Here is a 19719-nt window from a genome sequence, read left to right as displayed (position 1 = left end):
ATAGAGATAGGATTTTTTTTATCACATTTAGATTAATAATAAATTATAGTAAAAATTATACAATCTGTATAATGTATTTTTTTTTATATTCAACGCCGTATAAGAGATATTTGACGCAATATGACACTAGTCGGGCTATATTACTAAATGTATATGAAAATAATTTTTTTTTGAATCCCATACCTAACTAGAATTTAAAGCATTGCTAAAGTCTATGTTTAAAAGTTATCATGATAAACATACAATTTAAAAAGTTATGAGTTTTTAATTGTTCAATTTATGTGATTAATGCACATGATTTGTTAGGCTATTCATCATCATAATCAATTTTAAAGTTATCGAGTTTGTGCTTTTAACAATAAGAAATGCTCTCTTCTGCCTCAACCATGACTTAATTTCATCCCCGCATTTTATTGGAAGATATGATATGCGCTATCGTCAATTATAAATTAGGGGTGTATCATTCAACATAATTTCAACGTAAATAATTGACTCAATCCCCGAAGACAGAGATGTTTTTACCATTTTTGAAGTGTTAAGGATTAGCATGCCGGTACAATTTGTGTGCTAACGTGGGTTTTTTGATCATGTGAATAAAAGGTTCAAATCATTTCATTCACCGAGGAATGAGGATTTCTCAACACTGGTAAGTCTCATGTAACAAAATCATGGACGAAAATACTATTTCCATATATTTTACACAATATTTTATCTTGCACTAAACCGAAGATCTTCACGGAGACGATCTCTCTGCTCTTTGTGAACAGGACATGGTCTGCGTAGATTTTACCCTACCCAGATCCTGCTCCAACGGGATATACTTAGATATGTTTGATTTAGTATATTTGTTTGGTTATTTCCCTTTATGTTGTTAAAATGATATATTTTTAAAGAATATTTTGTATGGTTAATATAACAATAAAACATTGCTTATATATTATTTGTCCGTAGGATTTTTATGTCATTTATTGGCTATTGTAGTCTCTGATTAAAACTTTTAAAACATGTTATCTTCGTTATATAACGAATATTTTCGAAAATTATACGATCTCATGAAAATCATATTATCAATATAATTCATTTGCCATATTATATTAAATTTCACTTTTTTCATTTTTTTATCGTATAATATTCTGAACTCCAAAAAATAATCTTATTTTTGGATAATAAACAAGGTCTTAGCACACGCAACGCGGGCATAGTTCTCTAGTTAAATAATTAAATAATTATTAAAAATTAAATGAAGAGGTACATAAAATAATATTTTATTATATGTTAACTTCAAATAACAAAATAAAAATAATTAAATTAAATTAAACTCCACCAACATGTAAGTTCATAAAACAGATGAATAAGAGAGTCCACGTAAAAGAGAAATGTATCTTAACTTTTGGGAAACCAATTATGAGGTCATATAGCACTAGTATTGTACACCCAACCACATAAAATGTTTTCAAATTTATTGTACAAGCACACATTCCACACTGACATTTACTAATGTGCGTTTGACGTGTTAACAAACTTGACGCACATTTCAATTATTCCATTCGTGATCATGATACCAAAGGCTTGAATAAATCACACTCGATCACTTATATATTTCACTCAGATGCTTGTAAAACATTCTCTTTAAGCTCATGTTTCACTTTGATCAGCTCCTTCTCCGGCAACGTTATCGTCACAAATCGACCTTTTCCGTCGTCTTTAGATGTCGGAAGCACGAAAACAGCCCCTCCGTCGCCAATGCCATCAACCCAATAGCTTGCATGGACCGGGTTTTGTCCCTTCAACTCCAGTTCATAAAATGCGGCTTGTTCAAAACTCACAAATGTCAAATTTACACCATACACTATAACATCTAATGCCCCCTTCTCACTTTCCACCCAATTTTTTAATTTTTCGTGTTCGTGGATATCTCCTTTCATAACAAGCGTCGCTAGTTCTTCAATATCACTTTCCACGACTGAGCATTTCGTTTTAACTATGCTAATCACTTGATTTTCGTTATCGAATTTCTTGTTTTTTTTGCATGAATCATGTTTTACTATAGTCACCACGTTGGACTCCGTCCCGGTTTTAAACTTCGCCACACATTGCCAAATTATTGCGCAAAGTGACTCGAACGGTGGAACCGGGTCGGATTTCTTCGAGCCGGACACCTTGGATTGCAAGCGGCCCAATTGTGTGGCAGAAATGTGAAAGGAGAATGATTCCATCTTTGTGGTAAGAGAAGGCACCCATTGGTCCCCAACCGGGTCGACCCATTTAATGGAAAGTGGTTCATTAAGTGTCCGTTTTTGACCAGGTGGCGTTTCCTCTTTTGTGTACTGGGCTAAAACGGGAGGTGAACCTGGTTTATGACCGGCCATGATCTTGCCCCACGTATTGATAAAGAACGAAGCCAAATGGACATCGCCTAGAACATGGGCCCAACTTAAGCCCAATGATATTCCTCCACACTTACGGGGGTGTATTCGATTGGGATTTTAATGCATTGTTTTTAGTCTATGGATTTTAATGGATTGTATGTGATTTTGATTTTTTGCGGATTCTTGATGAAATGTCGCAGAGTTGATAGGATTTAGGTACAATGCTTCGAAATCCCATTGAATTTGGTGGGATTTCAAAAAACTTAAAATACACTGAAGAATGCCACAAAATCCATCATTTTATGAAATGAAAAAAAATCTATCAGCATTTGAATACCATCAGATTTTAATGGATTTTAAACAATCCCAATTGAATACCATCGGATTTTAAAGCATAATTTAAAATCCCAATTGAATACCACTAGATTTTGTAGCATAGTTTAAAATCCCAATTGAATACCTCAAGATTTTAATGGATTTCGAACAATCCCAATCGAATACCCTCGGATTTCATGAATGCAAAAAAATGCTTTAAAATCCCAATCCAATACACCCCTCTTAAACTTCGTTATCTGCATCAATAGCCGACTCATTACTCAGCGGTCATAGTTTTACTAGAGAGCTGTTTATAGGGGTGATGTAACACCCCAGTCCCACGTCGAGAAGGGTGTGGATATTTGTTCAGTTTATAAGTATAAGTACTACTACCAATTGCACCAACAAATCATGATCTTTTGGGGGCCTGTGGTGGGATTGTGGATTATCCAAGTTGTTGCAATTGAGCCAGTATATTTGGGCTTATTTTCGGATTCGGATTTCGAGACTTGACCTGATTTTCGGAAAAGGCTCGGGATTTGACCCGGGCTGTTTTATATGGTATCAGAGCGAGGTTCTCGAAAGCTTGATTCGTCAAGTTGCCAGAGGTGGGGACACGAAGGCTGGTGGTATTATCCCGCAATGGACAGAGATCCGGAGGCGGGGACACGAAACCAGCCGGTATTATCCCACAATGGCTAGAGAGGTTCGAAACCAGCCGGTATTATCCCACAATGGCTAGAGAGGTTTGATCTGGGCCTATGAGCTATCCGTTTCGGCCTGACGAGGACGTCAGGAATTTAAGTGGGGGAGTTTGTAACACCCCAGTCCCACATCGAGAAGGGTGTGGATATTTGTTTAGTTTATAAGCATAAGTACTACTACCAATTGCACCAACAAATCATGATCTTTTGGGGGCCTGTGGTGGGCTTGTGGATTACCCAAGTTGTTGCAATTGGGCCAGTATATTTGGGCTTATTTTCGGATTCGGATTTAGGGACTTGACCTGATTTTCGGAAAAGGCTCGGGATTTGACCCGGGCTGTTTTAGGTGAGCATTCGGTTCGTGTATCCATATACCGAATGGATATATCCGAAATATTTTGATTCGGATATCGAACCGATAAAATATAATTCGGTATATGGAATGTTTTTAGATAATTTCGGAATTTCGGTTTTTTAAAACGGACTTTTGGATTTATCCGAATTAATCAAAAAATCCAAAATTTTGTAAAAAAATATCTTTTATACTATTCTCATCTACTAATTTATATAGTTATGTTGTAACTTATCTTTTAGGTTTTTTTGAAACACGATAAACAATATCAAATTCCAAACATTATCTATGTGTATGTTTATCATTTGGTTGTCTCTAATAAGCTATGATTTATCAATTTATTTCTCTAAGATAAATTATGATTTGCACTTTTTTTTATTTAAATAAATGGTGCCTTATGTTCCTGTAGTTTGACTAGTTAATATGGTCTAGAATGAATATTATAATTTCAGTTTAAGAATTTCATTTTCTTTTTAATTTTGTTATACACATGTAGTGTGACAGTCCAGGAATCCGGGGGCCTGGATTCTGACGTCACCACATAAAACCCATTTTTCAACACTTTTGAAATCCTGAAATTTTTTATTATTTTTTTTTTTTATAAAGATAATGAAAATCCAAAAGAATTTTAAAACTTGAAATTCAAAACTTGAAAGCCATCATAAAATATTTGAAAGAGCACATTTCAACCCCCTAAAACAACAGGATCGCATCCAGGTTACAGTATTGAAATTAGAATCCACCACTAATATTACACAGCATTTCTTACCAAATCAGATCATCTTCGATAAGAGGAATCACTGTCAACTATTCCAGCTATGACTTACACTTGAAACCCTATAGCACAGCTCTAGCTTGCACCAACCTCATCAACTTTCCTGAACACTCCTCAACCACTGGATCCTAAACTCTGTCTCCTCGCCTAGCATTAGCCTTATTCACAATCTCAAGTAATCATCTCATCTTTAAGCCTTTCTGAAATGGTTAGAAAGGAATAGCAAGGGTGAGCAACAATGCTCAGCAAGTAATAATAACAATGATAATTCTGAAATGATATAACAGAAGTTCACGAGTTCAAGATATAAAAGGATTCAACCTGAGTTCACGAGTTTAGGTATTGTATAAGAATATCACAATACCTTGTAGCAATTGAACACTGAGGAATTCAATCTTTCCAAAAGAATTATTGAATTGGACTATCACATTTTAATTAAAACCAAGGTTAGGATGCTGATCAGACATACCTAACCCCGAGCAGGCCCCGCCATGCTCTATCACTGGATCCAAGGCACTCATTGGCCTAACATGACCACGAATCTGGTCCACAGGTTTATATAAAAACAATAATCCAATTCTCTAATTCAATTCAAGAAGCCAATGTAAATCAACAGAACATCATCATAAATATCATCAACAACAGAATAATTTCAAATCAAACTTTGATAATAATCTATTCATAAATTATGATCCGTCATTTCATAAATCACAGTTCAGGAAATCCTTAACTATTCAGTATCCTCCATTATCGGCTAAGCAACTGAATTTAGCCTGCTAAACCAGCATGACAATGGCGGGTTGAATAATCAAGAAGATCCCAATTCATTCAAAGCTCTAACTATCACTGAGCAACACATGCTTCAATGACAATCTGAACTTCAAATTAATTTGTAAAACGGAAATTCTTTAGAAACTTGAAGATTAGAAAGAATGGGTCAGAATACTCGCATTTTCGAACATTGAAAAGAAAGGTATGAATACTTGAAACATATACCAAAGGAATGGATCAGATTATTTGCAATATATCCAAGAGAAAGGGTTTAGGATACTTGCAACACATATAGAAAAGAATGGATCAAAATATGCAATATATCCAAAAGCAGGTTGTAGGATACTTGCCTTAAATCTGACTCCAGTTTCATAGCTCAACCTCATCTTTCAACTTTCACAATCTATGCATCTCGTAATCTCTAGACCATCTCTAGCTATACTCTATTCGCCACTTCGCTTCGCTTACTCAATCATCCCTTATTCGCTTTGCAATACCATTCCGACTTTCTGACGTCTTCGAGCGTACACGTCTCGTCCAAATCCTTTACGAGAATAAGATAATGCTATAGTCACTAAGCAATATATCGCATATACATATCACGTATATCGATACCCACTTATATACCCCTTTAAACCTATCACATACCACGTAACACATAAGCATGCTTTGACTCTTACATATAGTCAATCATATTCCACATAACATATCACCAATCAATTATCATATGAATCCTATCTATAATTTGACAGCGTCTCGTCTATTTATTAGACTATCCTCCGGTCAACCTATTTCAATCAACAACCAATCAATCAACTCCAGTCACCATAATCCATATATCTTATCCAATATCAGTCAAGTCATGACACTATGTCATTCAAATCATTTATCATGTATATAATATCAAGAATAAACAGCTATATCACGTAATCATCAATTAATAACAATCCAATAACATATAATCACATTCGGCACCTTTAACAACAATTACTCACATTCTCGACTCCATCATATTATTATGTTATATCAAACTAGACTTTATAAGCTTCTTTCTCTCTTTCGTTTCACTTGATTCCGACTTACGGATCAAAAGTTATGATCAAAACTGTTTTCTAACTCCTCTGTCGGCACATAACACATCAAACAGATAGCAGACAACACATTACACATAAGGTTTCCCACCCCAATTGATATCAAATCAACTCTTGGGTTAAAAATGATTTTTCGGGAATTTTCTGGAATTTTTAAACATTTTTCGAAATTAAAATCGATAAAAGAATCATTTTCGAACAAATAATCAAGTCGCAAATACCTGAAATTGGACTTGAAATCATTCATAAACAATTATCGAGCCTTAAAAATAATTTGGAAAAATATTTTAAAGCTCGAATCTATTTTTCGGAATTTTTAAATCAAAAAGGATAATTAAATCCAAATAATTAATCAATTAAAATCAATTAATAATTAATTAAATTAATTAATCAATTAATATTTAAATTAATTGACCAATTAAAATAATTAATTACTAATTAAAATTAATTAATAAACTAATTTAGATTTATTTTTGAATAAAGAAATAATTAAAAACTATTTTTGAAAATCAAAATAATTAAAAACATTTTTAAAATGAAAAGGTTTATTCTGTAAGATTTTAAAACTTTGTCACAGGGTCTAATTTGTAAAAACTGAAACTATCAGGGTTTGTTTTGAAAGAACAAAAACCAGGGTGGCTCAAAGTTACCATCTCCAAAAGTTCGGGGGTACAAACGGCAATTTTGCCGCCGCACCGCCCAAACTCGCCGGATTTTCGCCGTGAAACGGCTACAGGGCTCCACCCTTCACCAAAACGTGCAGATTCATCAACCAAAACCCCAGGAGTTCACTTGTGCAAACTGATTAAGCAAGGGATCAATCATTTGGCCGGAAAAAGCTTCGAAAGTTGACGTCGCCGTCGACTTCCCCAGATTCCGGCATTGAATCTACTGCCCCTTTGCACAATCAGACACCACGTAACGATTCTACACGCTATTATCTATCAAATGGTATGCTCAGCTTCTACCCAGGTTCAACGAATCAAAATTCCGACTAAAACAAGAATTTTCCGGTGACTTTGTTCAAGAACACCAAGAACACTCAATTTCAAAGATTAAACTGACTTTTCGAGGTGTTATTGAACTCAAAAATTGACATATGATATACCAAAACGATCAGGAGAAGATAATCTACAACATAGAATCATCAATACAGTCATACAAGATCCTTTACAAAAATTCATAATTAAAATCATATAAATTCGAATTTTAAAACTTCAATTACTCCCTACCTGTGAATCTCATGTTGTTTTTGATGACTGATTTGGGTTCTACTCTTCGATATCTTCGATTTGACTATTCGCACGCTTGATTCTGACTCCAATAACACCTTCAAATCTTCGTTTGATTATGAAGAACGCGAAGAACACCGCTCGGTTTCTCTCGGTATTCGTGCAGAGAAACTGGTGAAATGATTTACGGTTGAAAATCAGCTATAGAAAAGTCTATTTATATTTACAAATAATTGGTACCCCTTTGGATCGTTTATGACATGAAAATACGTATTTAATAGCTTTATATTAATAAAGCGGGGTCCAATCGGTACCGGTTTTCGAGATAATCATCAAAACGGGGTGTTTTAAATCAATCATTAGTATGCGGGTCCCATTTGCAATTATTACAAGATAAGAATTAATATAATAATCAAAATATCTAGTTTCACGCTTATCGAGACAAACTGGATAATTATCAACAATTCAAATACCCGCAAAACTCCGCCGGACCGACTCCGGGAAAAACCGTACTCCGGATCGAAAAAGTCAAAACACGAAAAGTGTCCGAAATATTCAAATTAGGCTAAAGGTCAGTTTTGTTGAAACTTCCGGGAAGAAAATTTGCTACCTCGTTACGAGTGGACGGTTTTACGGAAGTCAAATAATTAATAAATAAATATAAATATACACAATTAAATCCGTAAATCGATTATAAAATCATCTAACATTCCCTAAATCGATATGAAAATAACCAAATAAACTATATTTTCTCCTGAGCATATAGAAATTGAAATCTCGCGAATACGAACATATACGAGCATTCAGCTCAATAAACTAGATAACACAAAATTCACAAAAATTCATATATTAATCATATAATATTAATAATTAATCATAACTAATTAACAAACAAATTCACCAATACCACTTAATCACATAACACACATATATTCACATAATATTCATACAGAATTTTCAAAACAATATACGAAAATCAGTTTTGAAAATACAATTATTTATCAATAACACAATAACCCGGGGTTTAAATATAAAACCTTGAAAACTCATTAAACTGGAATAAAATATTAAATCTTATTCCTTTCTTTTTAAGAAAATCATTTATAATGTTAACAAAAATATTTTTAAAAATCCGGGTTATTACAATCTACCCTCCTTATAGGGATTCCGTCCTCGGAATCAGAGAAAGAAGGAGAACGCATAATTAGTATAATCCATATTAATCCACAGAACAAGTATAATCATATAAAACTATTCACATAATCACATCATTATTCAACTAGAAACAACAATAATATCTAGACAAATAGATTTATAATAATCAAATCTGAATTTAATAATATGGGATATTACATTCTACCCCCCTTATAAGGATTCCGTCCTCGGAATCCCCCGAAGAAACTAAAACGTACACACTTCATAATATCATATCGTCATCCACCTTTGATTGATCTTGGCATACCTTTAACTTTAATGGAAAAGGAAAATCAAACTTTCGCGATTGCAAAATTCATTTCCCAAGAATCGATCTTTGGGAATTTTCGAATAGAACAAGATGTTTTCAAAATAGGTCACATTGGAATACAAGAGTGACTGGGAGATCAATACGATCAAATGAACTTAATGTTGCGTGCCCATATTAGACACTACTAAAGGTTGTTAACCTTCTTGTAATCACAACACACACAAGTGATGGCGTCCCATCCAACTCCTATCACACAGACAGGTATACCTTGTGTCCCCTATACATAGGGTTGTTCATCCCAATCAGATGGAAAGAATCCAAGAAATCTCAATGAGCATCAAGGAATGTTAAGGATTATCGAGAAATATATTAAGGAATATCGAAAAGATATCAAAGAATATCAAAGAGTGTCAAAGAATATCAACGAATATTAAGGGATATCAAAGAATATCAAATAATATCAAGGAATTCCACTGTCTCTTCATAAACATGCCTTTATCACACATCTTTGCTTTCCAACTCATACCAAGAATCAATATCAATGTCATCTTAGAATTTGAGAAATTAAAGATCTCATTTATCAAAACTTTTGTAGAAAAGATATCATGATAATATCTCACTGATGAGAAAACAATCAAAAGAATCTTTAGTTGAAGAGAGGTATTGCCAAGGTCTTCTCAGATTCCGACTCTACTTCAATAAATCATTGTACGATATATGTCTTCTTTTCAACGTTTTTGATGATCAATCGATTTGACTCGTAATAGCCTCATAAGATGTCATCGTAGACGTTATAGTTTGTAATAAGTCTGGCCCAAGTAGTTCACATTCTTCTACTTTATCCCAGTTGCCCTTGAAATCCATAGCACAAACACGTAACGTATCTTCGATTGTCTGGATCATCAACCTGTGGGTTATGGGCCCACCTTGATGCCATTTGAAATCCCGATTAGCTCGAAGCGTTGTCGTCGAGGACTAACGTTCTAACTTACTCGTAGACATCATCTCTAATAACTGGACTCAATTCCACGTACTCTCTATCATTCACTTCTCACCTATCAACCTCTATCTACCAATCTCTCCTTCTAATCCAATACAACTCATACTCTACACTTACTCTTCATATCTCACAAAAACAATATACCTTTTTCCAAATACCTAACATGGTCAACATACTATGAACCATGCATCTTTATCATTCTCAAATCAATACAATAGACCATTTTCAACTATGCAGCATAGTCAGAATACTCTGAACTCTGCATTTTCACCATTCTCAACTCAATCATTCACTATCAAACTCTTCTATCTAGGTCTAATCTTGACCTTTCACACAATTCATCATCTCAATGAGTCATCTTACTATCTAAATGTCTAAACTTAGGAATCATAACCTCTCCAAACTTATGCACTCAACTTAATCATCTAACTAGATTCTATTTCTCTATCACATCCCTAGACTATTTCTAAATAGTCTCACAATACCTCTATCCGAGGTCACCCAACATTCTTCTCTAGAAAACCTATAACTATGATCTATATTCTAATTTCAAATACTTATAACCTGTTGCTCTGATACCAACTGTGACAGTCCAGGAATCCGGGGGCCTGGATTCTGACGTCACCACATAAAACCCATTTTTCAACACTTTTGAAATCCTGAAATTTTTTTTTTTTTTTTTTTTTTTTATAAAGATAATGAAAATCCAAAAGAATTTTAAAACTTGAAATTCAAAACTTGAAAGCCATCATAAAATATTTGAAAGAGCACATTTCAACCCCCTAAAACAACAGGATCGCATCCAGGTTACAGTATTGAAATTAGAATCCACCACTAATATTACACAGCATTTCTTACCAAATCAGATCATCTTCGATAAGAGGAATCACTGTCAACTATTCCAGCTATGACTTACACTTGAAACCCTATAGCACAGCTCTAGCTTGCACCAACCTCATCAACTTTCCTGAACACTCCTCAACCACTGGATCCTCAACTCTGTCTCCTCGCCTAGCATTAGCCTTATTCACAATCTCAAGTAATCATCTCATCTTTAAGCCTTTCTGAAATGGTTAGAAAGGAATAGCAAGGGTGAGCAACAATGCTCAGCAAGTAATAATAACAATGATAATTCTGAAATGATATAACAGAAGTTCACGAGTTCAAGATATAAAAGGATTCAACCTGAGTTCACGAGTTTAGGTATTGTATAAGAATATCACAATACCTTGTAGCAATTGAACACTGAGGAATTCAATCTTTCCAAAAGAATTATTGAATTGGACTATCACATTTTAATTAAAACCAAGGTTAGGATGCTGATCAGACATACCTAACCCCGAGCAGGCCCCGCCATGCTCTATCACTGGATCCAAGGCACTCATTGGCCTAACATGACCACGAATCTGGTCCACAGGTTTATATAAAAACAATAATCCAATTCTCTAATTCAATTCAAGAAGCCAATGTAAATCAACAGAACATCATCATAAATATCATCAACAACAGAATAATTTCAAATCAAACTTTGATAATAATCTATTCATAAATTATGATCCGTCATTTCATAAATCACAGTTCAGGAAATCCTTAACTATTCAGTATCCTCCATTATCGGCTAAGCAACTGAATTTAGCCTGCTAAACCAGCATGACAATGGCGGGTTGAATAATCAAGAAGATCCCAATTCATTCAAAGCTCTAACTATCACTGAGCAACACATGCTTCAATGACAATCTGAACTTCAAATTAATTTGTAAAACGGAAATTCTTTAGAAACTTGAAGATTAGAAAGAATGGGTCAGAATACTCGCATTTTCGAACATTGAAAAGAAAGGTATGAATACTTGAAACATATACCAAAGGAATGGATCAGATTATTTGCAATATATCCAAGAGAAAGGGTTTAGGATACTTGCAACACATATAGAAAAGAATGGATCAAAATATGCAATATATCCAAAAGCAGGTTGTAGGATACTTGCCTTAAATCTGACTCCAGTTTCATAGCTCAACCTCATCTTTCAACTTTCACAATCTATGCATCTCGTAATCTCTAGACCATCTCTAGCTATACTCTATTCGCCACTTCGCTTCGCTTACTCAATCATCCCTTATTCGCTTTGCAATACCATTCCGACTTTCTGACGTCTTCGAGCGTACACGTCTCGTCCAAATCCTTTACGAGAATAAGATAATGCTATAGTCACTAAGCAATATATCGCATATACATATCACGTATATCGATACCCACTTATATACCCCTTTAAACCTATCACATACCACGTAACACATAAGCATGCTTTGACTCTTACATATAGTCAATCATATTCCACATAACATATCACCAATCAATTATCATATGAATCCTATCTATAATTTGACAGCGTCTCGTCTATTTATTAGACTATCCTCCGGTCAACCTATTTCAATCAACAACCAATCAATCAACTCCAGTCACCATAATCCATATATCTTATCCAATATCAGTCAAGTCATGACACTATGTCATTCAAATCATTTATCATGTATATAATATCAAGAATAAACAGCTATATCACGTAATCATCAATTAATAACAATCCAATAACATATAATCACATTCGGCACCTTTAACAACAATTACTCACATTCTCGACTCCATCATATTATTATGTTATATCAAACTAGACTTTATAAGCTTCTTTCTCTCTTTCGTTTCACTTGATTCCGACTTACGGATCAAAAGTTATGATCAAAACTGTTTTCTAACTCCTCTGTCGGCACATAACACATCAAACAGATAGCAGACAACACATTACACATAAGGTTTCCCACCCCAATTGATATCAAATCAACTCTTGGGTTAAAAATGATTTTTCGGGAATTTTCTGGAATTTTTAAACATTTTTCGAAATTAAAATCGATAAAAGAATCACTTTCGAACAAATAATCAAGTCGCAAATACCTGAAATTGGACTTGAAATCATTCATAAACAATTATCGAGCCTTAAAAATAATTTGGAAAAATATTTTAAAGCTCGAATCTATTTTTCGGAATTTTTAAATCAAAAAGGATAATTAAATCCAAATAATTAATCAATTAAAATCAATTAATAATTAATTAAATTAATTAATCAATTAATATTTAAATTAATTGACCAATTAAAATAATTAATTACTAATTAAAATTAATTAATAAACTAATTTAGATTTATTTTTGAATAAAGAAATAATTAAAAACTATTTTTGAAAATCAAAATAATTAAAAACATTTTTAAAATGAAAAGGTTTATTCTGTAAGATTTTAAAACTTTGTCACAGGGTCTAATTTGTAAAAACTGAAACTATCAGGGTTTGTTTTGAAAGAACAAAAACCAGGGTGGCTCAAAGTTACCATCTCCAAAAGTTCGGGGGTACAAACGGCAATTTTGCCGCCGCACCGCCCAAACTCGCCGGATTTTCGCCGTGAAACGGCTACAGGGCTCCACCCTTCACCAAAACGTGCAGATTCATCAACCAAAACCCCAGGAGTTCACTTGTGCAAACTGATTAAGCAAGGGATCAATCATTTGGCCGGAAAAAGCTTCGAAAGTTGACGTCGCCGTCGACTTCCCCAGATTCCGGCATTGAATCTACTGCCCCTTTGCACAATCAGACACCACGTAACGATTCTACACGCTATTATCTATCAAATGGTATGCTCAGCTTCTACCCAGGTTCAACGAATCAAAATTCCGACTAAAACAAGAATTTTCCGGTGACTTTGTTCAAGAACACCAAGAACACTCAATTTCAAAGATTAAACTGACTTTTCGAGGTGTTATTGAACTCAAAAATTGACATATGATATACCAAAACGATCAGGAGAAGATAATCTACAACATAGAATCATCAATACAGTCATACAAGATCCTTTACAAAAATTCATAATTAAAATCATATAAATTCGAATTTTAAAACTTCAATTACTCCCTACCTGTGAATCTCATGTTGTTTTTGGATGACTGATTTGGGTTCTACTCTTCGATATCTTCGATTTGACTATTCGCACGCTTGATTCTGACTCCAATAACACCTTCAAATCTTCGTTTGATTATGAAGAACGCGAAGAACACCGCTCGGTTTCTCTCGGTATTCGTGCAGAGAAACTGGTGAAATGATTTACGGTTGAAAATCAGCTATAGAAAAGTCTCTTTATATTTACAAATAATTGGTACCCCTTTGGATCGTTTATGACATGAAAATACGTATTTAATAGCTTTATATTAATAAAGCGGGGTCCAATCGGTACCGGTTTTCGAGATAATCATCAAAACGGGGTGTTTTAAATCAATCATTAGTATGCGGGTCCCATTTGCAATTATTACAAGATAAGAATTAATATAATAATCAAAATATCTAGTTTCACGCTTATCGAGACAAACTGGATAATTATCAACAATTCAAATACCCGCAAAACTCCGCCGGACCGACTCCGGGAAAAACCGTACTCCGGATCGAAAAAGTCAAAACACGAAAAGTGTCCGAAATATTCAAATTAGGCTAAAGGTCAGTTTTGTTGAAACTTCCGGGAAGAAAATTTGCTACCTCGTTACGAGTGGACGGTTTTACGGAAGTCAAATAATTAATAAATAAATATAAATATACACAATTAAATCCGTAAATCGATTATAAAATCATCTAACATTCCCTAAATCGATATGAAAATAACCAAATAAACTATATTTTCTCCTGAGCATATAGAAATTGAAATCTCGCGAATACGAACATATACGAGCATTCAGCTCAATAAACTAGATAACACAAAATTCACAAAAATTCATATATTAATCATATAATATTAATAATTAATCATAACTAATTAACAAACAAATTCACCAATACCACTTAATCACATAACACACATATATTCACATAATATTCATACAGAATTTTCAAAACAATATACGAAAATCAGTTTTGAAAATACAATTATTTATCAATAACACAATAACCCGGGGTTTAAATATAAAACCTTGAAAACTCATTAAACTGGAATAAAATATTAAATCTTATTCCTTTCTTTTTAAGAAAATCATTTATAATGTTAACAAAAATATTTTTAAAAATCCGGGTTATTACATGTAGTTTGTGTTATATGCATAATTAAGGTTGTGTTATATGATACTTTTTGTTGTTTGGTTTTTGGAAAGTTTGGAATCCGATCCGGATTAAGATTAATGGTTTGGTTTCCATCCGAAATTAATTCGGTTCGGTATTTGGAAATGAAATTTCACATTTTTGGAAATTTGGATATCCAAAATAATTCCGGTTCGGTAACCAAATTTCCGAATACTCACCCCTATTTATGACTTGTGATTTAGTGTGACTTATGGTTTAATGTGGTTTATTTGATAAGCGGAGAGGTTAAAATGTTTGTTTGGGTAATTTTGATTTATTAATAATTTATGAGTCATTAAAAATATAATAATAAAAATAAATGTGATTTATGAGTAATTTATGATTTAGGAGTAATTTTTATAAAAAATTAGTTAGTGAAAAAAATACCTCAAACTAATTTCGGGTTTTAAATCAAATTTTGGCTTATTTCTGATTTTAAGCCGACTTCTAGTTTATTACACAAATAGACATTTTTTAGTTTAAAACCAGCTATGACTGAAAGCACGGGTTTTAAACCTAGGCAAACAGGCTCTCAGCAGCAACACCAGCAAGTCTCCTTCAAAAAATTATTTTACGATTATTTTTCAAATGTATCTTATTGATATAAATTGTTTTGTGATAAATCTACATATTTTATCTTCTCCTCTTCGATTCCCACTCATAATAAAATTAATTAGAAAATTATAAGATCTAATGCTATGATACAAATTTACAAATCTATACTATAATATAATAAGCCAACATAGGTATAATTTGTAGTCGTACAAAATTTTGGTTTGTTCATCTCTTTTGTAACTACAAGTCCGTCACATGTAAACTTCTCTTCCTCTTACAATATTAAAGAGTTTTATACCGCTTAAATTACAAACACTTAGTACAAGATAAAAACTCCACCATTATTCTTTTAAATATAATTTATATACTATATTATAATAAACCGACATTGGTATAATTTGTAGTCATCCAAAAAATATAATCAGTTGGTAAATATAATCAAGTTAAAATACAATTCATCAATTCTAAAATCCTAATAAGATGATGCTAAAATTTAAATTATAATTAATAAATTATGAATTCTATACTCGCCCGTGTTTCGCACGGGTTAAAGGCTAGTTTATATAAAAATCAGAGACTCAGATGTGCCGGAGTACGAGTCGATGTGCTATCCTTATTCTTTTACTCGGTTCGTTCTATTTTATATATCCTCGTTGTTTTTGAAACGTCTGAAAAATGAATCAATATTTACAATTTTTGGACATTGTTTTTTATTATTACACCCCCACTCCTTCTCTATTTCATACCTTTTTTGATTAAATAAACATTAGTACATTCATAACTTTTCTCCACTATTTCAAATTGATTTTTAAATTTGGATAAGTCCCGTCACTTTAATCATTTTCTAACTAAATTTTTTTTATTACTTTTGTCTTAGTCTCCGTGAAAATCAAATAAGATCACATAAAATTAGATGGATGGAGTAACATTTTTATTGCTATATAAGAAAGTCTAGAAATTCTTTATATTTTTTTATAAATTTTTGTTTTTAATTCTTTATATATTTTCTCATTTTATAAGAAATTTTAGAAATTAAAAATAATTTTATAAATTCTGATATATAAAGATATTTTTTTTAAAATTTGTTTGAGGGATAAAAAAAATCCAGGATATGCCTCGTCGTACCTGTAAGTAAACATTTGGAGAGTACTCGATCTGGGGACCAATGGGTTGTCCAAAAATGAGCTTCTTTTCAAGGGAGTCATCATCACTAAGAAGCTCCAGCCATTCCTCTATGGTTTTTGCACACTCTGCTTCCATGAGCCTAGCACCGCAGTCATTGCACTTGAGGTATGGCCTGCCGGAATCCTCCGAGAATCTTCGAAAGCGGCCGCAGATGACATAAAACTGGCACAACCACCTGAACATGGCTTCTTTGATTTGAACAATAGTTATGCTCGCAAAAGCTTCATGGCTCTTGAAATAATACACACCCTTGAGGTAATGAAGCTTCATGGCTAAATCAATGCTCGTTGGCTCATGAATCGTATCCGGCCGAGTCATTTCACCCGGCCCGACAGATGAGAGTTTCACGTTGTAGATTAGTGGCTCCAGGGTAGAACTCGAAGATGATGATTCTATTGTCATGGTTAATATTCAAGAAAAAAATGCGAGAAAAGAACCAAGGAAAGAGTGTTTATATACAGAAGATATAAAAGAGGTAGATGAGAGAATTTAATGTCGAATACGAAATTTTTTAATTTCGAACAATATTTGAGCTACTTCCACAAAAGTAGGTGTGTGTATCTATAGTAGCAGTGAATTACTACCTCCATCCCAAATTAGATGTCCCCGTTGACTTTGAGCACGTAACTTTAGATGCATTGACCGTCTACTTCCGAAATTTATTTTTTTATTTTTTCTTTTATAAATGAAAATTTCATATTTTAATTTTTATTTGCAAAAATAAAATTTTAAAAATAAGTCACGTATCTATGCGGTCAATGAACCTTAAATTGTGTGCCCAAAGTCAACGGGACCATCTAATTTGGGATGGAGGGAGTATAATCTTACGATCCTATAGTACCATCACTAAACGTGCGAACAAGTTGTTGAATTCCCATTTAAGTACTTGTGATCCTTTATGGAACGCACAAGAGTTGCGCAGTTGAGTGAAAAATGCGCCGATCTATATCTATATCTATATATTCTAAAAGCCTGCTAACGAAGCATTCCACTTCTTGCCCCGTTTTCCAAACAAATAATACCCACCGGATCTTTGCTTCTTACATTACGGCCACTTTCAGAAACCGGGTTGCACTTGGATTCGACCCATTTACACATGCAACTATATCTTTAATGCCTTTTGTCATGTCCGATATTCGTGCCACGTAATACCCATTTTATATTTTATATTTTCAAAACCTGTAACTTCCTTCTTCCTTCTGAAAGTAATCTTCATCATCGTCGATGAAGCCAGGCCCTTTTGAAAGCTAATCATTCAGGTCTCTTTACTGCTTGGACAAATCGTAAAGTTCCTCAAGAGTATTTGTAGGATATGGATCAAACAGGTAAGCTTCACTCTTATTATTATTCTAAGATATGAATACAGACATGCATCATTTTTATGACTTAATCTTTATGACTTATTTACAGGTCGTAAAAGATCGCCGCTTGGTCCTTTGTCTCCGTCATCGTCTAATCATGGTTGGACCTATACACAGTGCATAGGTTTGCATTCATTACCGTCTCATTTTGATATATGGCTACTGACTCAAGCTGTTGTGTAGGCCGTAAACGGGGGACAAATTCTTCTCAGCACACAACCAAAAACGGAGCGAATGATAGTGAAGTGCAAAATACAGAAAATCAACATCCCAATATTCAAGTGTTGCAATCAGTTTCTCGATCTATTGAAGGCTTACGGTGTCGACAGGGATTACTAACTCAGTCCGAAAAATCAAGACAACCTACTTGCACATCAGGTTCCGCTCATATTCAATTTACTCCGGGCTCAGGTCTGAAATATATCTCACTTTCACACAATTCAAATTTAAAATGTGTGATATTATCTTCTTGCGGCAAATTGTATATACTTTCATGGGCTGACCTTATAATTAAATTATGAGAATACTATATATTCTAAATATTTGGATTTCATGTTTTATCACATTCTCAGCAATTACTCAAACACGCACACCGTCGCAGAGGAGGTTAGACAGTGTTGATCTGTCTGGTACGTAGATCATGATATTGGGTAAAAAAAATTATAGATTAGTGCTATGTTTACGACATTTTCCTCATGCACATGTTTCAGGAATTAGCTATCAAAGTCCTCTCATGCATGTTATGAATCAGAAAAAACCTTGCAAGCCACAGACTAGCGCAACTAAATTCCAGTTACCACCTTCCCGTGTTTCAGCACGTGAAAATTTACCCAGAGCTTACCCTGAAAATTTCTTTCAGGCTTCTGGAAAAACAGGTGAATTCTTATCTTAACATTTTTGGCGATCTGCAGATGCATAATATATTACAATCTCTGATATATAAATTATATTCATATTAAACGTTAAACTAGGTGGAAGAGGCTATGCTTCCCGTCCTTCTTCACCTGCACTGTAGAGATCATGCTTACGGACTGAAAAGGAAAATAAAGCAAATTCTAATGATGTTAACGAAGATGATGTAGTTGTCATGGTGCCTAATGTCCATAGCTTTGGGATTGAAATTCCAGGTCAGGCACTACACAGATATCTGGACAAAATATTTCAGCAAATTTATAATCCAATCTAACATCATCTACATGCAATAACTACTTTGTAATTATATTTTGTGCAGAGTGGTACCGTGAAGATATTGGTATGCTTGCGTAACACCTTTTTAATGTCTGATTTTGGCACTTGCATTAATCTGATAGATAATGTAATCGTTGTGTACGTTAGGCTCCTCCTCTGGTGCTAAAAATTTGATGTATTCATTTAATGAGGCGGAGGATGTTAACCATGACAA

At 33.7% G+C, this 19719-nt stretch overlaps 1 protein-coding gene across 1 annotated transcript; it reads right to left on the bottom strand.

The window, feature by feature from the left end:
- Nucleotides 1-1366: 1366 nt before the first annotated feature.
- Nucleotides 1367-17458, bottom strand: LOC108193788 (protein ECERIFERUM 26-like). The gene is made up of 3 exons (XM_064081694.1): nt 16897-17458; nt 2931-2941; nt 1367-2463 (listed from the first exon to the last, which is right to left on the bottom strand). Exons 1-3 carry the CDS (start codon nt 17356-17358, stop codon nt 1602-1604), a joined length of 1335 nt encoding a protein of 444 aa, XP_063937764.1. The 5' UTR covers nt 17359-17458; the 3' UTR covers nt 1367-1601.
- Between the last annotated feature and the right edge of the window lie 2261 nt (nt 17459-19719).

Source organism: Daucus carota, chromosome 7 (assembly GCF_001625215.2).
Source record: "Daucus carota subsp. sativus chromosome 7, DH1 v3.0, whole genome shotgun sequence".
Classification (NCBI taxonomy): domain Eukaryota; kingdom Viridiplantae; phylum Streptophyta; class Magnoliopsida; order Apiales; family Apiaceae; genus Daucus; species Daucus carota.
Note: the sequence above shows the minus strand (reverse complement) of the source record. Positions and strands in the feature narration are given on the sequence as shown.

What these genes read in the sequence shown, in the direction of transcription:
- LOC108193788 (XM_064081694.1), bottom strand. Translation starts at nt 17,358, where the DNA reads ATGACAATAGAATCATCATCTTCGAGTTCTACCCTGGAGCCACTAATC.